The sequence below is a fragment of the Saccostrea echinata genome, unplaced genomic scaffold (assembly GCF_033153115.1).
Source record: "Saccostrea echinata isolate AGI-Se365-2 ecotype Australia unplaced genomic scaffold, CSIRO_AGI_Sech_v1 ptg000009l, whole genome shotgun sequence".
Lineage (NCBI taxonomy): Eukaryota > Metazoa > Mollusca > Bivalvia > Ostreida > Ostreidae > Saccostrea > Saccostrea echinata.
This window is the reverse complement of record NW_026889758.1, coordinates 35,761,910-35,785,733: the sequence shown is the minus strand read 5'-3', so window position 1 is coordinate 35,785,733 and position 23,824 is coordinate 35,761,910. Positions and strand designations below refer to the sequence as shown.

Below are 23,824 nucleotides of genomic sequence, written 5' to 3'. Positions count from 1 at the left end.
TAATTCTTGTTCGCCCTGTATCCTGTTCGCCATATATCCCTATCAATCTATCGTAAAATTCTTACTGCAAGAAACACTTTGTTTGTTTGGAAAATAATTAAGGAAATTAATGAGTAACATAAATCATGTTCATATATAGGCCATTTTAATTGGGGATAATTAAGCAGCCTATCATAAAAGGTTTCTTTTTCGAAGAATCTTTTATTCTTAATTTAATATGTTGTAATATGTTTTACGGTGTGACCGTTAGGGCGAGCACAGTTGTACCATCAAAAACCTATAATATACACAGCTTACACTTGTAACGTTAGCTCCAAACCATACGAGACACAGTCGAGAGTGTGACATCAGATGACATCGGAATTTATGGAGACAGCCGAACGTCTGGTTCCACAGTTCTTGTGAAAAAATTAAATGAAATACATTGCAGAGTAGATGCAATTATTTTTTGTTTCTCTTAAGCTCTCTGCAAAGAAATAAAAGTAAACGTATCTCTTGGTAAGGAACAATTATCCTTGGTCTTTTACGTTTTGTAATAATTTCGCATGGAACCCTGGTAGCAAAGGAATTCTGGGAATGTTGCCCAAGAAAATTTGCCTGACGTATGTACAGATTTCATTCCGAATTTCCTCTGTTCTTACACGTTAGTCTAGAGCGAACGGACTCTGGAAGAACGAGAAATAGGGCGAACGACGTCAAGGGCGAACGAACATACATTCAACGGTTTACACCGTAGAACTTATCACGATTGCGCTCGCCCCACAAACCATCGAACATACTAATTACATTGCTCATACTTCTATTATTAGAGAAAATAAAATTTAACTACATACTTTCCTTTCGCAGACATTCTTGTGCAATGTTAGTTTACATGTTGAATTGCAATATATTTTCTCCATTTCTTGAAGCGTCTATGCGATCTTGTTTTTAGATAAGTTTTACTCTTTGAATTCGATAGTTCAAAGGTTATCCATCAATACATTTTGTTTTGTCTTACAACTGCTACTGATGATCAATTATAATCAAATTAAACAAAATACAAAAAGTAATCAATTCATATTTGAAACTAAAATGTGGACGAATATCAAGCGAACGCATTTCAGCAAACGCAACTCAACCGGATGTTACTTTCCGGATTTTAACGAAAACTCACGAATGCCACGTTAGCAAGCAAACGTGCGAATACGAGTGACCATATTCAGCATTGTACCGGGACCTTTTGTGCAAAAATGGATGTGTTGCATATGTTGTCCTTTTTGATTGTTTTGACAGTTGTTTCAGTTGATTCTCTCATGTTTCACTTGGGAGCAAATCAAAAGAAATGCCTGAAAGAGGAGATTCATAAAGATGTTTTGGTAACCGGCGAATATCAACTCTCTGATGTGCCAGGTCACAAAACACAGCTTCTGGTACAGATATAGTTATTATCATGATTACATCCTACTATTCAATAGTAATTTAACTTAGGAAATGTTTAAAATTTGGTTAAAGAATTTTAGCAACAGTATTAGAGTCACTGTTTGAGATGTATCTAATCGTCCAACATTGTTTACTTTTAAACATGTTCAATAAGGTCATTTGTAGCTAGCCCCCTGTTCACATGGTTAACTTAGGCCAACAATAAAAAATGATGTTTTGATGTACTCCGACTGACCCATCAAAAATGCCCCTACCAAATCATTTTTTTTTTCAGTACTTCAAATTCTTTTTTGTTGTTGTTTCTGGGAAAATTCAGATTGTCTGGATTGTGAAGGATTGTCATTCCCCGAACACTCTTCTCAATTTGGAAATTCTAGGGTCTTTATAATGACCTTGTTAACAAATGATATGTATTATGGTGTGACCGTTGGGGCGAGCACAGTTGTACCATGAAAATCCTATATACAGTTTACTTCAAACAGCACAATTAAGACACATTCTAGACTGCAGTCTGACTAAAGCCATCCCCTATCAAAGTTATTTAACTTTGTTGTAGGAGCTGGCTTTAGTCAGACTATCTAGACTGTGATGTCACATGACTTCGGAATGTACGGAGACAGCCGCATACATGTGATTCTTCCGGCGGGAGACAAAATCTCCCGATATTTCACCCCCCCTTCCGCCCCTCCCGATTAATTTTTAAATCTTCCGTGTTTTAAAATTCTTCAAATTAAATATTATTTGCAATATGTTTTTGATCGTGTTTCATATAATTGCTCAGAATGAAAAGAAATTGAGATAACAACGCCAGTGCAATAAATTTTCACAGCGGTAGGCTTCGTAGGAATCAACATGGGGTCGTATAATTATGTTGTAAAAATTAGTGATATATCAACTTGATAAAAGACCATTGATGTTTATTACTGAATGCAAAACATTGTAATTAGTTGCTAAAATACCCAGTTGCCATCTTCTAATGCTGCTTTGGTCATTAAAAGATACAGTTATAATGTAGGTCACACTCTAGTTAAAAATAGATCACACTACAGGGTGTTGCTAAAATATACCTGACTCTAATTAGTTAATTTTTTTAGAGGGTACTTTTTTTTCATCTGTACATATTCTATTTAAAAACAAATTACTGACATAGAATTTGTTACATAAAACCTAGCTATGTTTTACTTCACTTACCAGTTGATATATCAATACTAAATCAAAAATAAAATTTTATCCAATGTTTTAATGATGCTGTTAACTCTGAATTAATTTACTAGGAAATGAGTTGATTTCATTTTGAATACTCAATTTCACGTCATTTGAATAAAAACTTTATCATATTTTTCTTAAAACTATAGACAACAACTTTATAAAATAACATTTGTAAAGTAATAAACTGGGAGAAGGTATTTTTTTCCTGAATTTTCGGGGTTGGATGGTCTTTTGCGATTTGAAAAAATGTCGATAAAAAATCTCCAGCTTTGAGACCCAAACTCCAGCTGAAAATTTTCAAATCTCCAGTTGTGATTTTTCAGTTCTGTCACATGTATGCAGCCGAGCGTCTGGTTGAATGAGACTACTGTAACAGGTCTTGTGCAATATTTAATGAAATATGTTGTAGAGTAGATGCAATTATTTTTTGTTTCTTTTAAGCTCTCTGCAAGAAAGAAAAGTAAATGTATCAAGTGGTAAGGAACAATTATCCAGGGTTCGACACTAACGTTAGTCCGTTAGTCTCAGACTAATACATTTTCATTCGGACTAATAAAATATGTGGCTAATTAGTCCGAACGGACCAATAAAAATTTATGAAAAACAATATGAATAAATTACCGATGTCCGACAACTTTTACTGGAAAACCCGGCGTGTATTTTTAGATTTCCAGCTTTTGGCGGGTAGTTATGCAATGCCGGGTCAGTTCAGCGCTTAATTTTTCGACTGATCGAAGTATAAGGTTTTAGCGATCATGAATTAGTATGACACTTTTAAGAAAGATGTTGACGTTTTGGATGTAATGTAAAGACAAAAAAAATCAACGAGATCGGGAATACGATCGCACTTGCTGATTGCGAGATTTCAATGAATCTGTGGAATAATATATTTCACGTAAATACTTTGTTTATTTCAAAAAATAATACGTATTTTAATTGTCACATTAAATTAATGTTAAAAAACATCAATTTGATGTTTCTTTTTTTTTTTTTGACGGACTTATAAAATCGCGTGCGGACTAGTAAAAGTAATGAAGCACTAGTCCGGCTGGACTAAAGCCTTAAAAAGTTAGTGTCGAACCCTGTTATCATTGGTCTTTTGTATGGTTTGTAATACTTTCGCATGAAATCCTGGTGGCGAAGGAATTCTAGGAATGTTGCACATGAAAATTTGTCTGATGAATGTACAGATTTCATTCCGAATTTCTCTGTTCTTACACTTAGTCTATTGAGCTCGCTGCGCTTGCTATAACATATCATAATTCATTGGGTCGTATTTTGGCTAATGTGTTTCATACCATTGTTAGGCTGTTCAGATGTACTGAATTTGTAGATTGAAGAATACATTTATACCTGACAACATTTCACTGTTAATGAAAATATTTTTTAGAACATGAATAAAAAATGCTATGTATTGGTACATATCTTGATACACAAGTCAACAATATTGATTTATTATGATATATTTTGTGTGTATTGATACCCATCCCTAGTACATCAGCCAAGTAGCTTAGTGGTAGAAGAGTATAACGGGGATTGGGAACATTGTCCCTGAAGCACAGTGATAGAGCAACTGCATGTTTGGTTGGAGGTCCCAGGTTCGATTCCCAGTCTGGCAGACACTTCTCCCTGGCCTGTTAAATATATATATAGGAATGCTCCAAAACTTATATTATTATATAATATTGAATTGTTCTAGGTGACAGATTCCAAGGGTCATATTCTTTATCAGAAGGATGATGCAAAGAAAGGAAAGTTTGCTTTCACAACAGAGGAGTATGATATGTTTGAAATCTGCTTTAACAATAGAATGCCAGGTGGTAAGTACTGCTTATATAATAACTTAACATACATATTCACAACTATTACTATTAACATGATTATATATATATATATATATATATATATATATATATATATATATATATATATATATATATATATATATATAGATGATTAAATATACAATAAAACTCAGTTTTTATCTAAGTCCTCCTGTGAATTTACTTCACTATGTCCATAGATCATATCCGTATAACATATTTATTAAAATATAAAAAAGCAAATTTGTAAAATACAATTTCTTTCAAGTATGACTACTGATTCAGAATATGTTCAGGGAAGTATTAAATACAAAACTTACCTAAGGGACTTAAGTTTTCTGATGTATTAAATTTCAAGTATACATGTAATTAATTAAGAAATTCAATTTCAGTTCAATATTTTAAATTTTGAGATTTAAACAAAATTGTTATGAAACATGTAAATTTTGATATTTTTAACCACTACAGGACACAAAATTAGTTTGCTATATCCATAAAGAACGAGTGCACTTATGGGCCCCGGTAAAATGTGGAAAAAATTAATAATCAAATTAAGCATATTTTTTCATCTCAGATCATTAATTGATATCTAAACCATAAGATTCAACAAATTTTATCGCTGAAATTCATGAATGTACAAAGAGCAAAGCCATACAATGTGGTAGGGGTCAGCCAACATTTGTATTTTCTATAGTAAATCGAGGACGGTCATTCATTTCAAAGCTTTTGTTTACTGTCAGCCTAACGTTGTAAAAACTTGTGCGAATGACAAAAAACGCATAATGCATTTATAAAACTTGGGTGAAAGTAGGAAATTTGTACAAGATTAGGCTTGTACTTAAAATATTAAAAATGTATGAAAAGTTCAGTGTTTTTCCTATAGCAAGCTAGAGCTATTTACCTGTATGACCTATGTTGAATAGGGGTGGGACGATACACAGATCTTGCGATACGATACATATCTCGATACATATAACACGATACGATACGTATCTCGATATTATGATAAATTATAAAACTATTTGAAAAACTTAGTATTTGTTTTCATTTTTTTTTCTTGACAATAAATCAACAAATTATTCTATATCAAATCATACGCGATTTAAAATTAATACTTGAAGTTCATCAGTGTCATTGACTAAATATTTACAAAAACAATATTACTTGTATGTATTGCCAAATGTCTATAAACAAGTTGTTTACAAATAGTTGTGTAGTTCATCAAGAACACTAAAAATTCATTAAAAAAACATCAAATGTATATTATTATTAATTCCTGAAAGTCTGTAACCAAGTTGAGTTTACAAAAAATGATTAATTTACAATTTGTTTCAAAATTTCAAATTCTTGAAATTAGAGAATCAATGCTTTGTTATGAGCTGTTAGTGCCAGATGGACTAACAATTAATAATAACAACTGTTGGGGAACCGATGCTTTCTGTATATCACACACTTTAGCGGCTTTACATACGGAACTTTTCTTGTCCCCATCTTCCAAGGATGCTTAAAAGTGAAAATGTTTTACCCTTGTCTATGACTTATTAGTTCTAAAGCGTGCAGTCAATATCAATATCATCTCTTCGCTTTATACAAGCCGCCATTTTCCAAGGACAACTACTTTCATTTTCAATTTTTTGATAGGTCGTTCGTGTATTGTTTCGTACCGATATTTTAATGCATGTATCGTAAACCGTATCTTAGCAGAAAATATCGGTATGTATCGGTATATCATCCCACCCCTAATGTTGAACCCACCTGTATAATAAATTATTTAAAATACCGGTAGTCACCTGAGTTCTACCCAGTTAAACATTCCTCAAAGGCGCTCACTGTAAAAGATAGCCACGTTTTGTATCATTATATCGAAGTTGTGCCGCATAGAGAAGTTTGTATGTATTAGGTTTTAGGAACACGGGAGGGTTAGGAGAGTTTATTGTCATTAAAATGTCATCATACATAAAAGTGTCAAACAATTTTAACATTCATGCAAGACAATGGTACCGGTATTGAAAGCCACCTAAATACACTTTTTTTCATTTTAAAATTTAAAGGAAATAATGTTAATTATACTTATTGTATTATTTCAAATGCAAGCGTGCAAATTTCTTAGTTTGATCACTATGGCTACAGACATCTATACAACTTCATTCGATTTTTTTTCTCAGGTAAAATAGCGCGAGAAGTATCATTCGGCAAACGCACCCGTCAATGATCGACCATCAGATTGTTCAAGTGTCCAATTTAAATAAACGAAACTCAAAATAGGTTTGGTATGACTTTTCCGGATTTGGGGTATCTTTAGGCATTTAAAAATCTTCATTTGTTTCAAATCCGTGCTGATTTAGGTGATGTCTAAAAGTGATTTTAATTAGAAATATCCACTTGTGTTTAACTATTACCAAAAGAGAACAATTTGGTAATATATTCTAAAGTAATACGGCACTGAAAGGGCCCGTTAAGCATTGCTTAAGTGCACTTGTTCTTTGTCATATCAGAGTTTATCATAACTGTAAAATTTAACAAGGAATTGTTAAGAATTTTGTTGTATCCGTAAATTTGCTATATCAAGTTTTACTGTACTCATGAATTATATGCATAGTAAAAATACTTAAAGCTCTCATCTTAATAGTTTTTTCTTCATTATAGTATTATACAGGGTTTGACATTAAGGTACGTCCGACCGACCCAGTCTAGTAAATGAGTGGTCCGGTCGTGTAAAATGTACGTGAACTAGACCGATTGGTCGTGTTGACAAATAACTGTTAAAACCCATTTCAGTCTTTCAGTTAATATTCCAAAGACTTTTAAAGAATTTTTCTTAATTTGTCCGATTGTAAACACAGCCAAGAATCCCCTTATGACACAGTTGCTATTTTTAGCCACAGCTGTAAAAGAGAAGTTGTGCTAGAAACTAGCGTCGTTCAGTATCAATATGGTATAAATAGTTACTGAAAAAATATATTCTGCAATTAATTTATTAACATTTAGGATAAAAAATTTATTAAAGTTCGTTGAATGATTTTTAAAGCTTACAATACTCGCATGTCTTGATGAACCCGACTCAATTGGCTAGTCGGTAAAAATCTTAATATGCAAGAGAAACGATTTCAAAATTATTTATCTCATTAAAAATTTAAATTAGTGATTTTTAAGAAATAAATAAAATTTGCAAGTTTGGTCAGGGCTAGTGATTGTATGGTCAGGGCTAGTAAAAATTATGGGAAGTAGCCCGACTGGTCTAGTACTCGTAAAAGTTAATGTCAAACCCTGATATAGTACATATATACATGTAGTACAGTTGAACTTTGGTATCTCGAACACTTATATCTCAAATACCATGGATATGTCGAAGTGATTTGGAAGTCCCAACCATTTATTCTTTAAGGATTTTACCCCTGATATCTTGAATCCTCAGATATCTCGAAGTTTTTTCTCGGACCCATCAAGTTCGAGATAACAAGGTTTGACTGTATATAATCTTTATAGTTAAGCAGCATAAGTCATCTGTTAATTACATGAATACTTGCTTACAAATTTTTTCTGTGTGTTTAAGGTGGCCAGAGTCCAGATAGAGAGGTTTCTTTGGACATGAAACATGGAGTAGAAGCTAAAAGCTATGATGAGGTAAATACGGGTAGATAAAATAGACATTGTATTATCACAATTAAAAATGTTTAGATTTGCATTGCCATTTAAAAATACCATTGGAATATGAAAAACCTAAGTAATATATATATATGGTACACAATTTTAATATACAATTGATTACCCCTTATGAGATCAACATGGTGAAATAAGGACCCTCGACCTGGCCCGCTCGCTGACCTGACCTGACCTCGGCCGTGGATTTATTAAAACACTCTGTGATTGTTAGTAACATGCATTTTTATAAATTCATAAATACCATATTCCTGAGTACAATGACAATCTGGTGCAGACTTTTACTGTACAAAAGAGCCGAGTCTGCATTCGTTAAATTTGACATTGTAACAAAAGTTTCAATGAAAACGATAAATTTTAGAACGCATCTAAACGTCAATCGTATTCCTTATCATAAAAAGATTATAGGGGCCTACATATTTTTATAACAGCATTTTTTGTAATGAACAATCATTACTGTATGCATAAATTTTCAATTTAAATAGAATTTAGATTAACAGGTCATTTTTAGCGGTCATTATTTATAATTACCGGGTAATTATACCCCACGTGCAATAATTCCTAGGTCATTATTGCTGTAAATGGTACTTTTTAGAGTCATTATTGAGTTTAAAAGCCTTCTAAAAAGCCAATCAAATTTGAGTATTCTTAATAGAGGTATAATAATTTCTAATATTTGAGGTACACTTTGAAACCAAAAAAAGTTCTCTGTTCTGCATGAAAATGTCTTTGAACTGATATTCTGATAGGCCTTTTCATCATTTATAAATTTATATTGCAGCTAGCTAAAGCAGAGAAGCTGAAACCATTGGAAGTAGAGTTGAGACGATTAGAAGATTTATCAAAATCTATTGTAGATGATTTTGAGTACATGAAAGCCAGAGAAAAAATGATGAGAGACACAAATGGTGGGCATCTCCAATTTCTGCTGGTATGGGGGGGGGGGGGGGCAACTTTGTAGCTTGAAAATTTTTTGTTGCTGTAATACAAAATGAGCAGCTTATGCTTTATATATTTAACAGCCATGTCTAAAAAGGGTATGAATATAATTATAGTAAAACTATTAATTTACATAGGGAACATGTTACTGTTTGAATCAACGATCTTTGCTTATTGCACTAATTTTATTTACAGTAAAACAAGTTTATAGCAGACATAGATCTATATATTATTCATGTTTTAACTAACTCATTTATTTATCCAGAAAATAATAAACTATTAACGTGATTAACAAGTTAGAGACATAACAAAGCAATTTCCTCTGTCCCTGACAACTACATGTGTAACCATTGTGATTCTGTCTGAATCAACCTATAAACTCAGTTTCACTGAACCTTATTCTAAGATAAGCATTATCTCATTTCAGAATCCACCCACTCCCGTGTGATGTACTTCAGTATCTTTTCAATGTGCTGTCTACTTGGACTAGCTACATGGCAAGTGCTCTATCTGAGGAGATTTTTCAAAGCCAAGAAACTCATTGAATGAACACAGAGCAATATAGGACTATTAGGAACATTTTTATTTATTTTACTTCTGGAGTCACTTTTTCTGTAATTCAAGAGAAAATTCTTATTTTTGGGATTGGTTTAAATAGTCATAATTTATTTTAGATATAAAATTTTGGAATTGGAAAAAGAATGTTTAATTATTGAATGAAAATACAATTTTTAATGTTGTTTTTTCTCCAAATTAGCTTTAATTTTTTTTTCTAAATTCAAGATTCAGAGAAGGTTACAGAAAGCTTTGTTTTATTTGGTTTGAGTGTAATATGTGAAATAAAATACTGTGTGTTTCATTTTGATCTATGACGAGGCAACTAATTGAAAGAAGTGTCATTCATTCACAAGTTTGAAAATGTGTAAAGTCTTGGGTTTTTTGTGTGTGTTCTATGATGAACCAAAAGTGTTCCCATTTAAAACATGTACATATGGTGTATTTAACAGTTTAATTTTTGAAAGTTTCATATACTAGTATCAGTTTTGTTGAATGTCAATCACAGAAGATTAATTTTTGTCATTTTGTATGATAAAATAAGCCATCTTAATTCTCAGTCACTGTATGAAACATGTTGAAATATTTGCTAGCCAGGATGATCAATTTTTCCAATTATTATAAAAATTGCTATAATTGTCAGCCCTGATAAAAGTTACTAGTCTTAAGTTATAGGGGGAATGAAAATTCTTACACTGTTCACAATCTATAAAGTTAATGAAAGAAAATTTCCAGTCATTTGAATGCAAGTTTTCTTGAACAATATGTATTACCAAGTTTAATACGTTTCAGAATAAAGAGTCCTGGACTGATCTCTGTGTAATTATATGTATGGTAGCCACTGCTTCTTATTTTGATGTGTAATCATTACCGTTTGGTTGTTCATTGTTTATATTATTTATTTCTCATTGTATGTAACATTTAACTGGTGATTTCTGCAGGTTAAAGTTTTTGCAATTTTGTTCTTCAAAGTGACATCTTTGGATTGAGAATTTTTATTGACAGTAAATTCAACGGATTTTTTGCAATTTTGTTTGGAGCTTAATATTCTTTGATAATAGTAAAAATTACCAGTGATATTGTAAAAGGGGTTTTAAAATAAGAGCTATTTTTGTACTATAGATTTGTTTAGAGAGATTGTTTACATTCCTTTTAGTTCCCAAACCTAGTACCCATATACATATTTGAATGTTTAAAAAACAAAGTTTAACCAGAGTGTTTGACTTTATGAGAGGCATGAAGAATGCAAGTCCCTGATTTGTTTTCTTGACTCATATTTTTCAGTTAAGTGATCTTGTTTCAGTGAATATTTATATATAGAATCTGTCATCTTTTATTATTGTCACTTGAAATGGAAGTGTGTGATGATTGTCTTGTGTAAGTAGTTAAATAACATCATGTGTGTAAGTCTGTGAAAAGTTTTATCATTGACTGATAAAAGTTAGATACAACTTTGTTCTGAATTATTACTTTAAGACTGAAAGTGGGAAATCAATGTATGTTTTCTTCCAAATATTCTTTTATCATTTGCAGAATCATACTTATAGTAACTACTTTCTCTCTCTCTCTCTCTCTCTCTCTCTCTCTCTCTCTCTCTCTCTCTCTCTCTCTCTCGATTGATGTAAACATGAGGGATTTTACAAGAGTATAGGCACATGTCTTTTTTGTTTGTCAATTCCATCCGTCGGTAACTTTTTCATTTTCAACTTCTTGGAACCAGTGACCATTTTCAACCCAAACTTACCACAAAGTATACTTGTGTGAAGATTATTCAGATTTATTCTAATAAAGGATCACACCTTCTTTCAAGGGGAGATAATTATGAAATAGAGAAAATTTGGTGAAATCTTTAAAAATCTTCAGAGTTGCTGGGCTTTCTTAATAAGTAAAGATCTAAAAATACTCAAATCATGGTTGGTAGACTGGGGCCAAAATTATGGATCAAGGTTTTTAATAGGAATACAATACTAGAAAAAAAATATACCTAGAAATGTCCATAGGACATGAATTCCCTGTTCAAAGGTTGTAAGGATGATGATCTGAAAATGAAGATGCAATTGAATTGTTCTCCCAATAGGTATCTTTGTTTATAAGTCAATAAAATATCAGGAAAAATAAAAGCCATAGGGAAGACCACGGTCAGAGAATAATGATTCTGTTGAATAACTCTCTCTAATTTGTATAACTTTGGGTGTGTGAAGTTTGATAAAAATATCTTATACATTTTTTTTTTCAAACTCAGCTAAACAAAATGGCTAAGTTCATTAAGAAAATAGGGGTCAGAAAATTATCACATAATTTAAGTAATAGTAAGATCATTTTAAGAGAAATCTTTGTTATAAAAATGGGCGGAGTGGAGCCCATTCTTTATGATGAAGATTCTATGAAAAATATCTCTTAAACAGTTACTTTCAAAACAGAGCTAAGAGGAAAATGAGGAACTAGTAAGGCCAAGGTCAGAAAATTCTGACATCATCAACATGTATCACAACATGTATCACAACATGTATCACAACATGTATCACAACATGTATCACAACATGCATCACAATGTGCATTTTGATAAAGTATCACGAGCAGTTTCTTTGACACTGAGCTAAACGCAACGTGTGACGGACAAGACAAACATAGGCGCTCCCGTCTAATTTCGTAAATTACTAAATGATGTCTATTAATAGTTCCACCCTCCTATACAATAAAATCAACATTAATTTTATGGTAAGATGGGGAGTGCCTATGATTTCAGCTTGGTGGACTGAGACATATGTAATGCATATGAAGTGTGTTATCTAAACCGGGACACAACACATAATATCAAGTACCCACTGCAGAGTTTCAACCAGCAACCTTTGGGTTACTGTGCATGCACCCATGTTCGATGCACCATGCGCTCCACAAAATGGGTGGGGTTAATAGGGGAAAATAATTGTGTTTGTGAAACACTGATGCCCCCATATGGCAACTTATAGCGAAGGTTAAACTTTCTCAAGTGCAAATCACATATATTGGTACCCAAAATAAGGTCTTGTCTCGAGGAATATACATGCGAAATATGAAAGCCCTCGCACCAACCGTTCAAAAGTTATGGCCAAGGTTAAAGTTTTTCAAATGTATATCAAACTCCAAGGTCAAAGGGCTAAAGTTGTTGGTATTCAAAGCAAGGTCTTGTCACAAGAAATAAACATGTGAATAATGATAGCCTTAGCACCAACTGTTCAAAAGTCATGGCTATAGTTAAAGTTTTTCAAAAGTAGGTCAAACTCCAAGGTCAAAGGGTTGAAGTTGTTGGTATCCAAAGGAAGGCCTTGGCACAAGGATTACATATGTGAAGTATGAAAGCCCTAGCACCAACCGTTCAAAAGTTATGGCCAAGATTAAAGTTTTTCAAAAGTAGGTCAAACTCCTAGGTCAAGGTCAAAAGGTCAAAGTTGTTGGTATCCAAAGGAAGGTCTTGTCACAAGGATTACACATGTAAAGTATGAAAGCCCTAGCACCAATTGTTCAAAAGTTATGGCCAAGGGTTAAGTTGGGTAAAATTTTGCAAAAGTTGGCCACACTCCAAGGTCAAAGGTCAAATATGATGGTACTCAAAGAAAGGTCTTGTCACAAGGAATGTACATGTATGTGAAATATGAAAGCCATAGCTCCAGCCAATCAAAAGTTATGGGCAATGTTAAAGTTTTAAGGGACAAACAGACAGACAGACGGGCGGACAGGGCAAAAACTATATACCCTCGAATCTTCGATAACAGGGACATAAAAAAGTAAAATCAAAGGACTGAAAAGGCGATGTTACGAAATAACACATGAAGACAGGTCTCATTGAACTGGTTGCTAGAAATAAAAAAAAACATACTTTTTATGTATTAAAAAGTGTGAAAGTTATTTAAAATAATTGTTATTATTCATTATTATACATTGTATTTTCTTTATCTATGCAATTTCTTTAAATTTATCCTTACTACACGATGTAGGAGTACCGTGTATCTGTTAGTACTTGAAATGTTAAAAGCTATCCATGTTGTAGCTGGAAGATTTTTTTTTCTTTCTTTTTTTTTTTTTTTGCTAATTGTATCATTAACTTATTTTTCTACATATGTAACTTTTATAGATAGGGAATTACTGACATGAAATAAAAGCTTCATAATGGAAATTCTCGCCTAGAACTTTCCGAAGGATCCTCGTATTCTCTCTTCCTTTGGATACCAACAACTTTGACCTTGACCTTAACCTTGGAGTTTGACCTACTTTTGAAAAACTTTAACCTTGCCCATAACTTTTGAAAGGTTGGTTCTAGGGCTTTCATATTAAAATGTCTATTCCTTGTGACAAGACCTTCCTTCGTATACCAACCACTTTGACCCTTTGACCTTGACCTAGGAGTTTGACCTACTTTTGAAAAACTTTCACCTTTTGAATGGTTGGTGCTAGGGCTTTCATACTTCACATATGTAATTCTTTTGACAAGACCTTTCTTTAGATACCAACAACTTTGACCCTTTGACATTGACCTTGGACTTCATGTACATTCTTTTGGACAAAACTTTACTTTGGATACCAACAATTTTGGCATTGACCTTGACCTTGGAGTTTGACCTACTTTTAAAAAACTTTAACCTTGGCCATGACATGTGAACGTTTGGTTCTAGAGTTTCACATTTCACGAACATATGTATCACTTGTGACAAGACCTTCCCTTGGGGCCCCATTTGACATTGACCCTGACGTTTTACTTACTTTTAAAAAAAAAATTAACCTTGGTCATAACTTTTGAACAGTTGGCGCTATGGCTTTCAAATTTCACAGGTATATTCCTCGAGACAAGACCTTTCTTTGGGCACCAACCTTTTTTATCTCTTGACCTGGAGTTTGACTTGCATTTGAGAATCAAACTTTAACTTTCGCCATAAGCTGCCATACGGGGGCATCAGTGTTTCACAAACACATCTTGTTTTATACAGATATAAATGTCTTTGTTTGTTAATATGGGAATTAACGTCGCGGCTATTGCAGGAAAAAAATTACATAACCCGCTTATGCGGGTTATGTATTTTTTCTGCAACAGCTGCGACATTAATTCCCGTACTAACAACAATTTATTGTTCAATCTAATTAAAATTAGATGTTCCGAATCTGCTACCGCTTCTCAAACGTCAATCTAATTTAAATTAGATGTTCCGAATCCGCTTCCGCTTCTTGAGAAGTGGATTCGGAACATCTAATTTTAATTAGATTGTTTATTGTTTAAATGAGAGAAGATAGAGCTTTCATACTTCACATGACCTTTCCAAAAATACTTTTTTTCACTCCATGACTGTGATCTTGAAGTTTCAACTACTTTTCAATATTTTTTTGTATCACTAGTCATAACTTTTCAATGGGAGAAGATAGGAATTTCACATGTGCACTATTTGTGACGAGAGCTTTCCAGATGTCTTATGAATTTTTACCTCGTGATCTTGACCTTGAAGATAAATAACATTGATAATTACAATTAATTGAATTAATTTGAAGGGAAAGTAGGGTTTTCATATTTTGAATGCACATTACTGTGACAACACTTTTCAAGGAGTACTAGATCAATTTTGACTTCATTACCTTGACATTGAAGTTTGACCTACTTTTCCAAAAAAATTAATTTGGTCGTATAGTTTTTCAACCGAAGAGGACGGGTTTTTCATGTTACAAATATGTGCATTGCTTGTGACAAGAAATTTCGAAATGTGCTATGGTTTTTAAAACAACTTACTGATATAAATTAAAAATGTGCAATTTATCGAAAAAATATTCACAGCTTCAAACATAACCAGATAATATCTTTTTTCAGGTGCTCTGATCCTTTTGTGAAATGTTGTGTGATGTCTTAAGCTTTTAATCATTCTTTCATCATCTTTACTGGGTGAAGGTATATACAAAATTTACATGATATTGTAAAGTTTGTATTTACTCAGTGTGTGTGTGTTGTTTTTTTTAAGTGCTTCATTTCTTTCCTTGTCCCCATTATGAATAACCCTGTGTTTGTAATAAGGTTCGTTCGTTTGTCGATTTCAAATTCACCTAGCTATCACTTTTGTGTATATCGATATCATACAGGAAACTATAATACTTGATAGGGACGAGCAGTTTTAAAATGACAATTAAGTGTTTCTTCTAAGGAGGGAGTGTTACAACGGAAGTAAGAAAATCAAGTTACTGACAGTCATTTAGCATGTTTAGGGTAAAATTGTATTTTGTTGAGACAAATATATAACCGAAACCTTATAAAATGGGGGGCATATATGTTGTTAAATAAAAAAAAAAGAATGCAATTATCCTTAAACAAGTGAAATAAACCATTTACATATACATCAATAGTTAAATTGACATTCAAGTATAAACATGCAGGTATCGGAAAAGCTTTTAAAATTAATTTCTTCCATTGATTTTTCTTGACCGTTCATGTTGTTATTTAGTTTATAAAATATCATTTCAAAAAATTTTGGACATCTTTAATAAACACTGTTAAATCACAATTTTTAAAGAATGTCCTGAGGAATAAATAATCCAAAAATCACTATATAGAGGATGATCAATTAAGTTTATGTTCAACACATCGATCTCCATGCATAAACAGTTCTTTACACACATCACACCATTTTCACAGGCACTTGGTTATTGAAAGTTCTATAATCAACGTTTCTTGAATTTGTCTATTTTATGTCCCCCTTTATATCCTACATAGACACCAATAGCAACTCCTGTTAGAAATGTGGCCGTGACGATCCAAAACAAGGCCTTCCCTTTAACTTCTACCTCCAGGCCATGCTTTCCAAACTCAATGTCCAAATCTGACATTTCTATGTCAGGGTATAAGCTCACTAGTGACTATCTGTGTTAAGAAGTGATACGTTCCGGTGATGACATCAACCCGAAGCGAGTGACGATACTTAATTTGCTCAGGTGAGCTAAAACAGTATTAATTCCTTATCCGGCTTTTGTTTGTCTTAGCGAGATTTTTTTTTCCATACCGGAAGTGTTTAAAAGTCAATAAAGTAAATATTTTTCGATAAAAGTCAGGGTATTTTAATTCTTATTTTGCATTACCATCTTTTAAAATAAAACCTTGCCATCGGTTTGGTGATAATAAAAGACCAAATTCATCTTATTAGAATTTGATAAGTATACGTTATTCCATGTAATCCTCGGTAGTATAGTGGTAAGTATCCCCGCCTGTCACGCGGGAGACCGGGGTTCGATTCCCCGCCGGGGAGGCGTCATTTTTTTCCCCCCTCTTAAAAATTTTTGAGATTAATTCTCCAATACTTTAAATCTTTTTAAACAAGATATCACATGTTCTTAATTCGCCCTAAATCTGGTAGCATTTTTTTTTTTACAACAGTTCATAGTTTACTGTTGTAACCAGAAGTGAATAAACCGGGGGACTTCTGTAATATTCTTCCTATATTTTGCAAAGGAAATACACATAGTGTTTCCGCTATAGCGGTGAGTATGAACTCAATTAATTTATTCTTTTGATATAATATAATAAGAGAAACACCGTTTACGTGGCTATGAGATGTCAAGTACAAAGTGAAAGTAAGAGGTTAATCCGAGATTCCTCTGGCTCCAACCCCTGCTTTTATATTGTGACATGTGCAATATAAAAGCAGGGGTTAGAGTCGGGTCAGAGGAATCTCGGATTAGTAAGAGGTGTGCTTTATGTACTAGTATATATTGAACATGTAGAGGTATTAACACACTTGCTAAATTTCATCTCATTCGCCGACATTGAATGGTGTGACAACCCTGTGCAATCTAAGTCTAATGTAATATTGGGCGAACTTGATTACTTACACCTTTTACACCGTGTACACCGTTCTTGATCAAGTGTAGGGGTGTAGACTTTTGGTGTACACTCGGTGTACACTTTCTTACACCAAATTTAGGGCATGTGTTGAAAGGTGTACACTGTTCCAATATGGCGGAGAAGGGTACGACTGAAAATTTAAAGCAATGATTTTATGTAATATAAAGGATAAGAAATCACATTCAAGTTGTCTTTTGTGTGTAAGTGATGACACTGAAATTATTTTTTAACCATTTTAAATAATTTAGTCATTTCTTCATGTATTTTATTTTTTTTTTTTACTTTAAACCAAAATAATTTAGCACTTGATTATACACCACCACCTTTCACACCGGTGTACACTGGTGTACACCAAGTTAAGCTAAATCAAGCACGCCCATTTGTAAATTCAGTATAATCTTTAGTTCATATTGTCTACTTTAATTTTCGTTTGTTTATCATTGACCAACATTTGATAATGAAAACACCTTTGACTAACAAGTCTCATGTTGCAGTTGTAGATCACAGGAGCTGACTGTTCTTAAAATATGGCCAGACTACGTGAAGTATCTGGTACTACAGCCCTGGTTTTGGCGGGTCTGACGTTTGCCTTGGGGTTCTACCTAGGGTACAAGGCAAAGGCTTATCGCCTACGATATCTCCATAATAAAAGGGATCGCCTGATGAACAAACTTAATAAAGCAACAGAGGATATACAGTATACAATGAACAATATTTGACATTAATTAGACTGAATAACTTGATTGAACCCATCTTGTCAGCAATCTCATTGATATTGTTGAGGTCACATAAATATTAATTGAATTGACAGCACTTGGGTAAATGTAAACAAAATTTATATTAATATAATTTGCTGTACAGTTATATATTTTAACATAATTTACATAAAATTTACATGTAGAATAATTCATATATCCATTTTCCATATCACATTATATATCAGCCCGAGACATCAATATCAGCCATAAAGCCGAAGGTCCCAGGATGTGATATGGAAATAGTATGTACATGTATTATTATTTATCACGTATACTTATAGTAATATGCCTGATGTCACAGTAGCCGTATCAGCTTTCGGGGCTGATACGGATTTATATCACACCTCTAGTAGATTAAACGTATATAAAACAGTACTTATGATAATACGCCCATTTTGTTGTTCACATTCTCTTCAATTTTAGTTACAGTTCTTTGATATAATAAGTACATGTTAGTAGTCAGTGCATGATTATATCTACTTATACTTCAATATTACATTGTTTTTGATTACATGTATATGACCCTCTATACACTGTGAAAAAAAGTTTTTTGGTTATTAATTAAGATTATATTGTATATTCAGTTTATCTATTTCAATTTCTACAAAGTATATATATATCAGTCATTCACCCCACCCCCTTTCCAAAAATAATGTTCAAAGACAACAAAGTATTGATGATCACTGTTACTCAATTAAACTACAAACTGAGTAGTTAAATACAATACGAAATATTTTCTAGCATTATTTTCCCATAAGGGCAGTTTACTTTATCTGCATAAAAATATCCAAAGAATTTTAGAGCAGTATAAAGAGGATCCTCATAGCGAAAAAAAATTTAGGCTTTGGGCCTAAACCAATAGAAGGAGGTCTTTTTAACCTGTCAGCACCTACCATGTAACGGGGCTTCGTCTTTCAAGATCTCTGTATGACTTCCATACTGAGTATCAAACGGTGTGAACATTCAATACCTGGAGTCTTATATGACTGATCTCGCCGGGACTCTGGCCCACGAAGCGAACATGCACTCTAAATGTATTGTATCACGATTAATATATTTTGTCTTCAATATTTTATTTGCTCGTAAAGTGATAAAAGTTCTGTGAAAGACTGAAATCTGTAGTAAGTTAAAAATGGATACAAAATAAGCTGAATTATTCCGTAGAAGTGGTCCTTTGCCATGCCAATATCCTGAAGCCCCACCATGGAGTTCACCATCCACGTGGACATGTTAATGCTAGATAGAAGAAGTATGAGAAGCTTGGTGCTTTGTGAAATATCAAGGTCATTTCCTAGGTCCTCAAACCTGTGACCCACGATGATGAAAATCGTTTGATAGAGGACCCCTACACTATTGGAGACTCTATAGACGATGAAATATGGTCCGCGCTCCTCTAAAAGAATAGAAGCCACACTGAAAGCAATCACTGCCATAGAACTCACTATTAATGCCATCTCATTGAAGTTTACATCTTTGTTGTGAAGGACAAAGTTAAGTTTACGGAAAAAGTTGTGATTTATTGCTAAAATTAAGATCAGAACGAATACTTTTAGGGAACAGAGAAAACCTATGGTAATAATTTGCAGGATAGGACTGGGTGCAATTGTAGTCCATGGGAGAATAACAAGCGTTGAGATATTCCAGACAGCTGCAGCAACCAAAAATAGAAAGATCTTCATTTTCGGGAAGGAAAAGATTGGCAGCGATTTTTGTAAAATACTCGTCGATTGGCTACAGTTACCAGACAGATAAAGATCACAATGCTTTTTAATTAAACCTGGAATAGTTTTTCTTTCGGTCAATCCAAAAACGAAGGATGTTGCCAGAACGGCAAACTCTAGGGTCACAGGCAGCCGGAAAGGCATGGTGATTTTGGCGAACTTTTTAATTGTCTCGCTCTGTACATACGAACAGTTAACCTGGTAAGTCCCGTTATCATCAGGGCTTAACAACAAATCTCTGTTTTCTGAAATTCGGAACAGTATAGACCTTATCCACTCTACTAAGTTTCCTATCGCAATGAGTGACATAAGGTATTTCATTTTGGCGGAACATATGAATGTATACCGACTTGTGCATGTCATAAAAATTACTTGCACAAGAACAAATGCAATATTCACGGAGCCATGAACCAAGAGGGAGTACAAAAGCTCACCTCGTACTGCATATTTACAGTGTAAGTAGAATATAATGTAAATTAAAGTGAAGGTACACTTGACGATACCAAAGAACCAAAGAAAACCCATGTTTACTTTTGTCACTGTCGGAATACGCGAGTCCTTGCACCTTATCCAATCTCTCTGATGGTAGAACACCGACACAATAAGGTATCCAGTGACAAGCAGACCTAAGAAACAAGTCAATATACAGATGATGGTCACCACAAGATTTGCGGTGACATCACTCATGCCTCTCTCCTCGTAGGTAAAAATGGCCACCCAGAGAACCCCAAGGATTGCCGAGAACATAAGCACCGATCCTATATCTCCGTCATAACGTTCTCCGTGGCGATTTCTTTGCTGTTGATGCATATCCATTTTGTTTAGAGATGGAGAATTTTATACATCTACTTTTGATATGTCTGTTTAGCAAAGTATACTGATAATTCCGTATATCCGAAAATATGCATGTGATGAATATGCTTACAATCAACTGCGGAAGTTTCACGAAATCATTCACAAGGAAGTACTCCAAGTCAGCGAAATAAATTTTGATTTCTCTTGCTTCCCGTTTGTTAAGAACTTAATTGTTATTTTAAATGTGCTACACTATGAAAAAAAAAAAAGAAAATATGAAAAGAATCCCTTAGTGTTAGTGATAAAAATGCCTTTATTGAACAGTCAGCAAAATGTTTTTGGGACATTCAGAACAATTATTTTGCATAAAGGTGTTAATATTGAGCTCATCTATTTCATTTTCAAGACAGGGTATCTAGCATTTGGCCCACAAAAAAAATTCAAAGACAACGAAGTATTAATAGAAAGGAAAACGTGCTTTTTTCAACTTATGTGGGAAAAATACATGCAATTGATTAAAATGTTGGGCATGCTAATTGACTAATTAGATTGTAGATTTCAATTTACATGTATATTTAAAAGAACTCTTTTGTGTGCAGTGTGTATAAAGTGTTCTTAAGGGTAACCACATTTCATCTGTCGATAAGGGACTAGTTTTGTATTAATGCCTGTTTGTAATAGTAATGTCATGTTCTAAATTTTGAATTTACCGGGTGGGAGTAAATACAAAATTTAGAACATGAAAAGTTGTCATGTTCTAAATTTTGTATTTACTCCCGGTAAATTCAAAATTTAGAACATGACAGTAAGAAGCGTGTGTTTGCTATGATTATGCTTTCGAATATCTTAACTAATTTGGTTTTACTTAAATGGAACAAAAGATTCTTTAATATATATTGTTGGAGTGGGTGGAGAGGGGGTCATTGCAAATTTTAATAATAATTGCAGACCATCATGTAATACAGGGTAAAGGTTGTCGTGTTATTTAACTCAATCCAGTAAATATAATATAGGGTTATCGATCTATATTGATGAATATTGGCACGAGTTGGCTGTACAAATGCACGAGCTTGCGAGTGCATTTTTACAGCCAACGAGTGCCAGTATTTACTAATGTAAGTTCAATAAGTCGTTTATTATATGGCTAAAACATATCCCATTGGTTCATATTAATTATTTCAATTCAATAATTCAAAATTAATGAGAATCTTTCAGTATAGATATTTAAATTAAAACTATACGATATTGGCGTCTGTCCTGCAAGTGTTCAATATTGCATCATTCCAATGACCCACCAAGCGTTATGATTTGCTTCGGGTGTTCGATATTTACTGCTCACATTCGGAATGTGAATACGTAATGCAAACTCAGCGTTCAAAAACGCCAAGATATTGAACGCTAAAATTCTCTAGACTTTTAGATTTTTATTATAGACTATATTACAACAATATAACGGGTGTTCGATATTTACTGCTCACATTCGGAATGTGAATACGTAATGCAAACTCAGCGTTCAAAAACGCCAAGATATTGAACGCTAAAATTCTCCAGACTTTTAGATTTGTATATTTATTAGCTATATAATAGTACTATCATTTAGGTCTTTTTCTTGCAAACTGAATTCACATTAATTCATTTTTAAAATTTATTCCAAATATTTCATGAATATTTGATGTATACTGGATAACTTTCAATTTATAACACACCTTGATCCTCTTGCAAATATTTTCTCTTTTTGTCCCACAAGGACCAAAACATACTGTTCTCGGAAAATTTATTGCATTTTTTATCCATTGGACAAATCTTTCCGAAATTTGGCAGTGAAATTGAATAAATTTAGGGAACCCAGCCACTCGTCCGCCTATTGGTATCTCCAGCATCCACATTTATCTCAAAATATGATTGATAAGCATTACCTGTTAAGTTACGGTTACATGATCTGTGTGTAAAATATTTGATTTTATAATTACTTTAAACTAAATCATAACGCTATGACATACGTCAGGAATATTGCAATTAACACTGGTAAAACCAAAGCAGAATATATGATGACACATGCTATCAGTTCTCGTCTTTGTATCAGTTGTCGTCTGCAGAATTGCTTTTGTCGTCTGGTCTTGAACATCTCCACACAGTCATCGTACATGAACATGATCATTCTCCATCGCTCCTGCAATGATTCCAGTGTGTTTTGGACCCCACGGTCTAGAAGCATGGTGTTTTTAATCCGAGTGTATTCTCCCGTCAAGTTCCCGTATTTTTCTTGTCGTCTGTCTTCTTTCAGCGACACCCTTCTCTGAAAGAACAATGTCTTGGATTCATGGGAATTCTCTGTAAGAACAATATCATGGATTCACAGAAATTCTCTGTAAGAACAATATCTTGGATTCATGGGAATTCTCTGCAGGAACGGTTCCATGGACTCATGGGAATTCTCCATAAGAACATATTATGGACTCATGGGAATTCTCTGTAAGAACTATATCATGGATTCATGGGAATTCTTTTAAGACCTGCATTTCTCCAAAAGCATATTAAACACTGAGTAATACGTGGATTTATTTTAGAAAGATGTAACAGATTATTTGCCCCCCCCCCCCCCTCCCCCTTCCCAATACAGATCTCTTGGAACTCGACATACGTGTATATTGCCACATTTAATTAACACTTACAGTGTGTTTATTAATACAACGTATATGCATATACGAAAAGCAGATATATTTATAAATTAAACAGACAAAAGAATTATTCGGAATTTGCAGCTACGTGTATTATCTGTATGATTAAATACTCACTCGAATAGAAGTTTTACGAATGAGGGACCCTCCATGGAGTTTTTCCTTTGTGATAACAATCTTCGGTGGATCCATCCTTCAGCTTTTTGCTGTACAACTCTCTCTTGCTGCCATTATGTACAACATTGTACTAACACACACAACCGAACCATCACCAGAATGCTGAGGTGAATTCGGAGTCTGACAACAGCACGCAGCTGTTTCTGGCTCATGTTCTATATATATTCCTAAAACATTCGCGCTTTTATCAAAACAATTTCTACTACACGATTTTCCGAACAGCACTGAATGTGAGAGCATTACC

The 23,824-nt window shown here is 33.5% G+C and overlaps 2 protein-coding genes, 1 long non-coding RNA gene and 1 other non-coding gene across 4 annotated transcripts; 3 read left to right on the top strand and 1 right to left on the bottom strand.

Annotated features, from left to right (window-relative positions):
* Positions 1-1,132: 1,132 nt before the first annotated feature.
* LOC133182300 (transmembrane emp24 domain-containing protein 10-like) lies at positions 1,133-11,060 on the top strand. Its single transcript, XM_061317083.1, has 5 exons — positions 1,133-1,409; positions 4,328-4,448; positions 8,005-8,075; positions 8,893-9,019; positions 9,478-11,060. Exons 1-5 carry the CDS (start codon positions 1,230-1,232, stop codon positions 9,597-9,599), a joined length of 621 nt encoding a protein of 206 aa, XP_061173067.1. The 5' UTR covers positions 1,133-1,229; the 3' UTR covers positions 9,600-11,060.
* A 5,723-nt stretch (positions 11,061-16,783) lies between these two features.
* Trnad-guc (transfer RNA aspartic acid (anticodon GUC)) lies at positions 16,784-16,855 on the top strand. The gene has a single exon. It is a non-coding gene; the product is annotated as a tRNA-Asp (tRNA).
* Positions 16,805-18,357, top strand: LOC133182299 (uncharacterized). The gene is made up of 2 exons (XR_009720533.1): positions 16,805-17,087; positions 17,946-18,357. It is a non-coding gene; the product is annotated as an uncharacterized LOC133182299 (long non-coding RNA).
* Positions 18,358-22,356: 3,999 nt separating this feature from the next.
* LOC133182298 (uncharacterized) lies at positions 22,357-23,679 on the bottom strand. Its single transcript, XM_061317082.1, has 2 exons — positions 23,521-23,679; positions 22,357-23,021 (listed from the first exon to the last, which is right to left on the bottom strand). Exons 1-2 carry the CDS (start codon positions 23,593-23,595, stop codon positions 22,707-22,709), a joined length of 390 nt encoding a protein of 129 aa, XP_061173066.1. The 5' UTR covers positions 23,596-23,679; the 3' UTR covers positions 22,357-22,706.
* Between the last annotated feature and the right edge of the window lie 145 nt (positions 23,680-23,824).

Coding starts and splice junctions, on each gene's coding strand:
- LOC133182298 (XM_061317082.1), bottom strand. CDS start 23,595: ATGGATCCACCGAAGATTGTTATCACAAAGGAAAAACTCCATGGAGGG. Junction 23,022..23,520: donor TTCGTAAAACTTCTATTCGA/GTGAGTATTTAA, acceptor TTGTTCTTTCAG/AGAAGGGTGTCGCTGAAAGA.
- LOC133182300 (XM_061317083.1), top strand. CDS start 1,230: ATGGATGTGTTGCATATGTTGTCCTTTTTGATTGTTTTGACAGTTGTT. Junction 4,449..8,004: donor TAACAATAGAATGCCAGGTG/GTAAGTACTGCT, acceptor TGTGTGTTTAAG/GTGGCCAGAGTCCAGATAGA. Junction 8,076..8,892: donor AAGCTAAAAGCTATGATGAG/GTAAATACGGGT, acceptor TTTATATTGCAG/CTAGCTAAAGCAGAGAAGCT.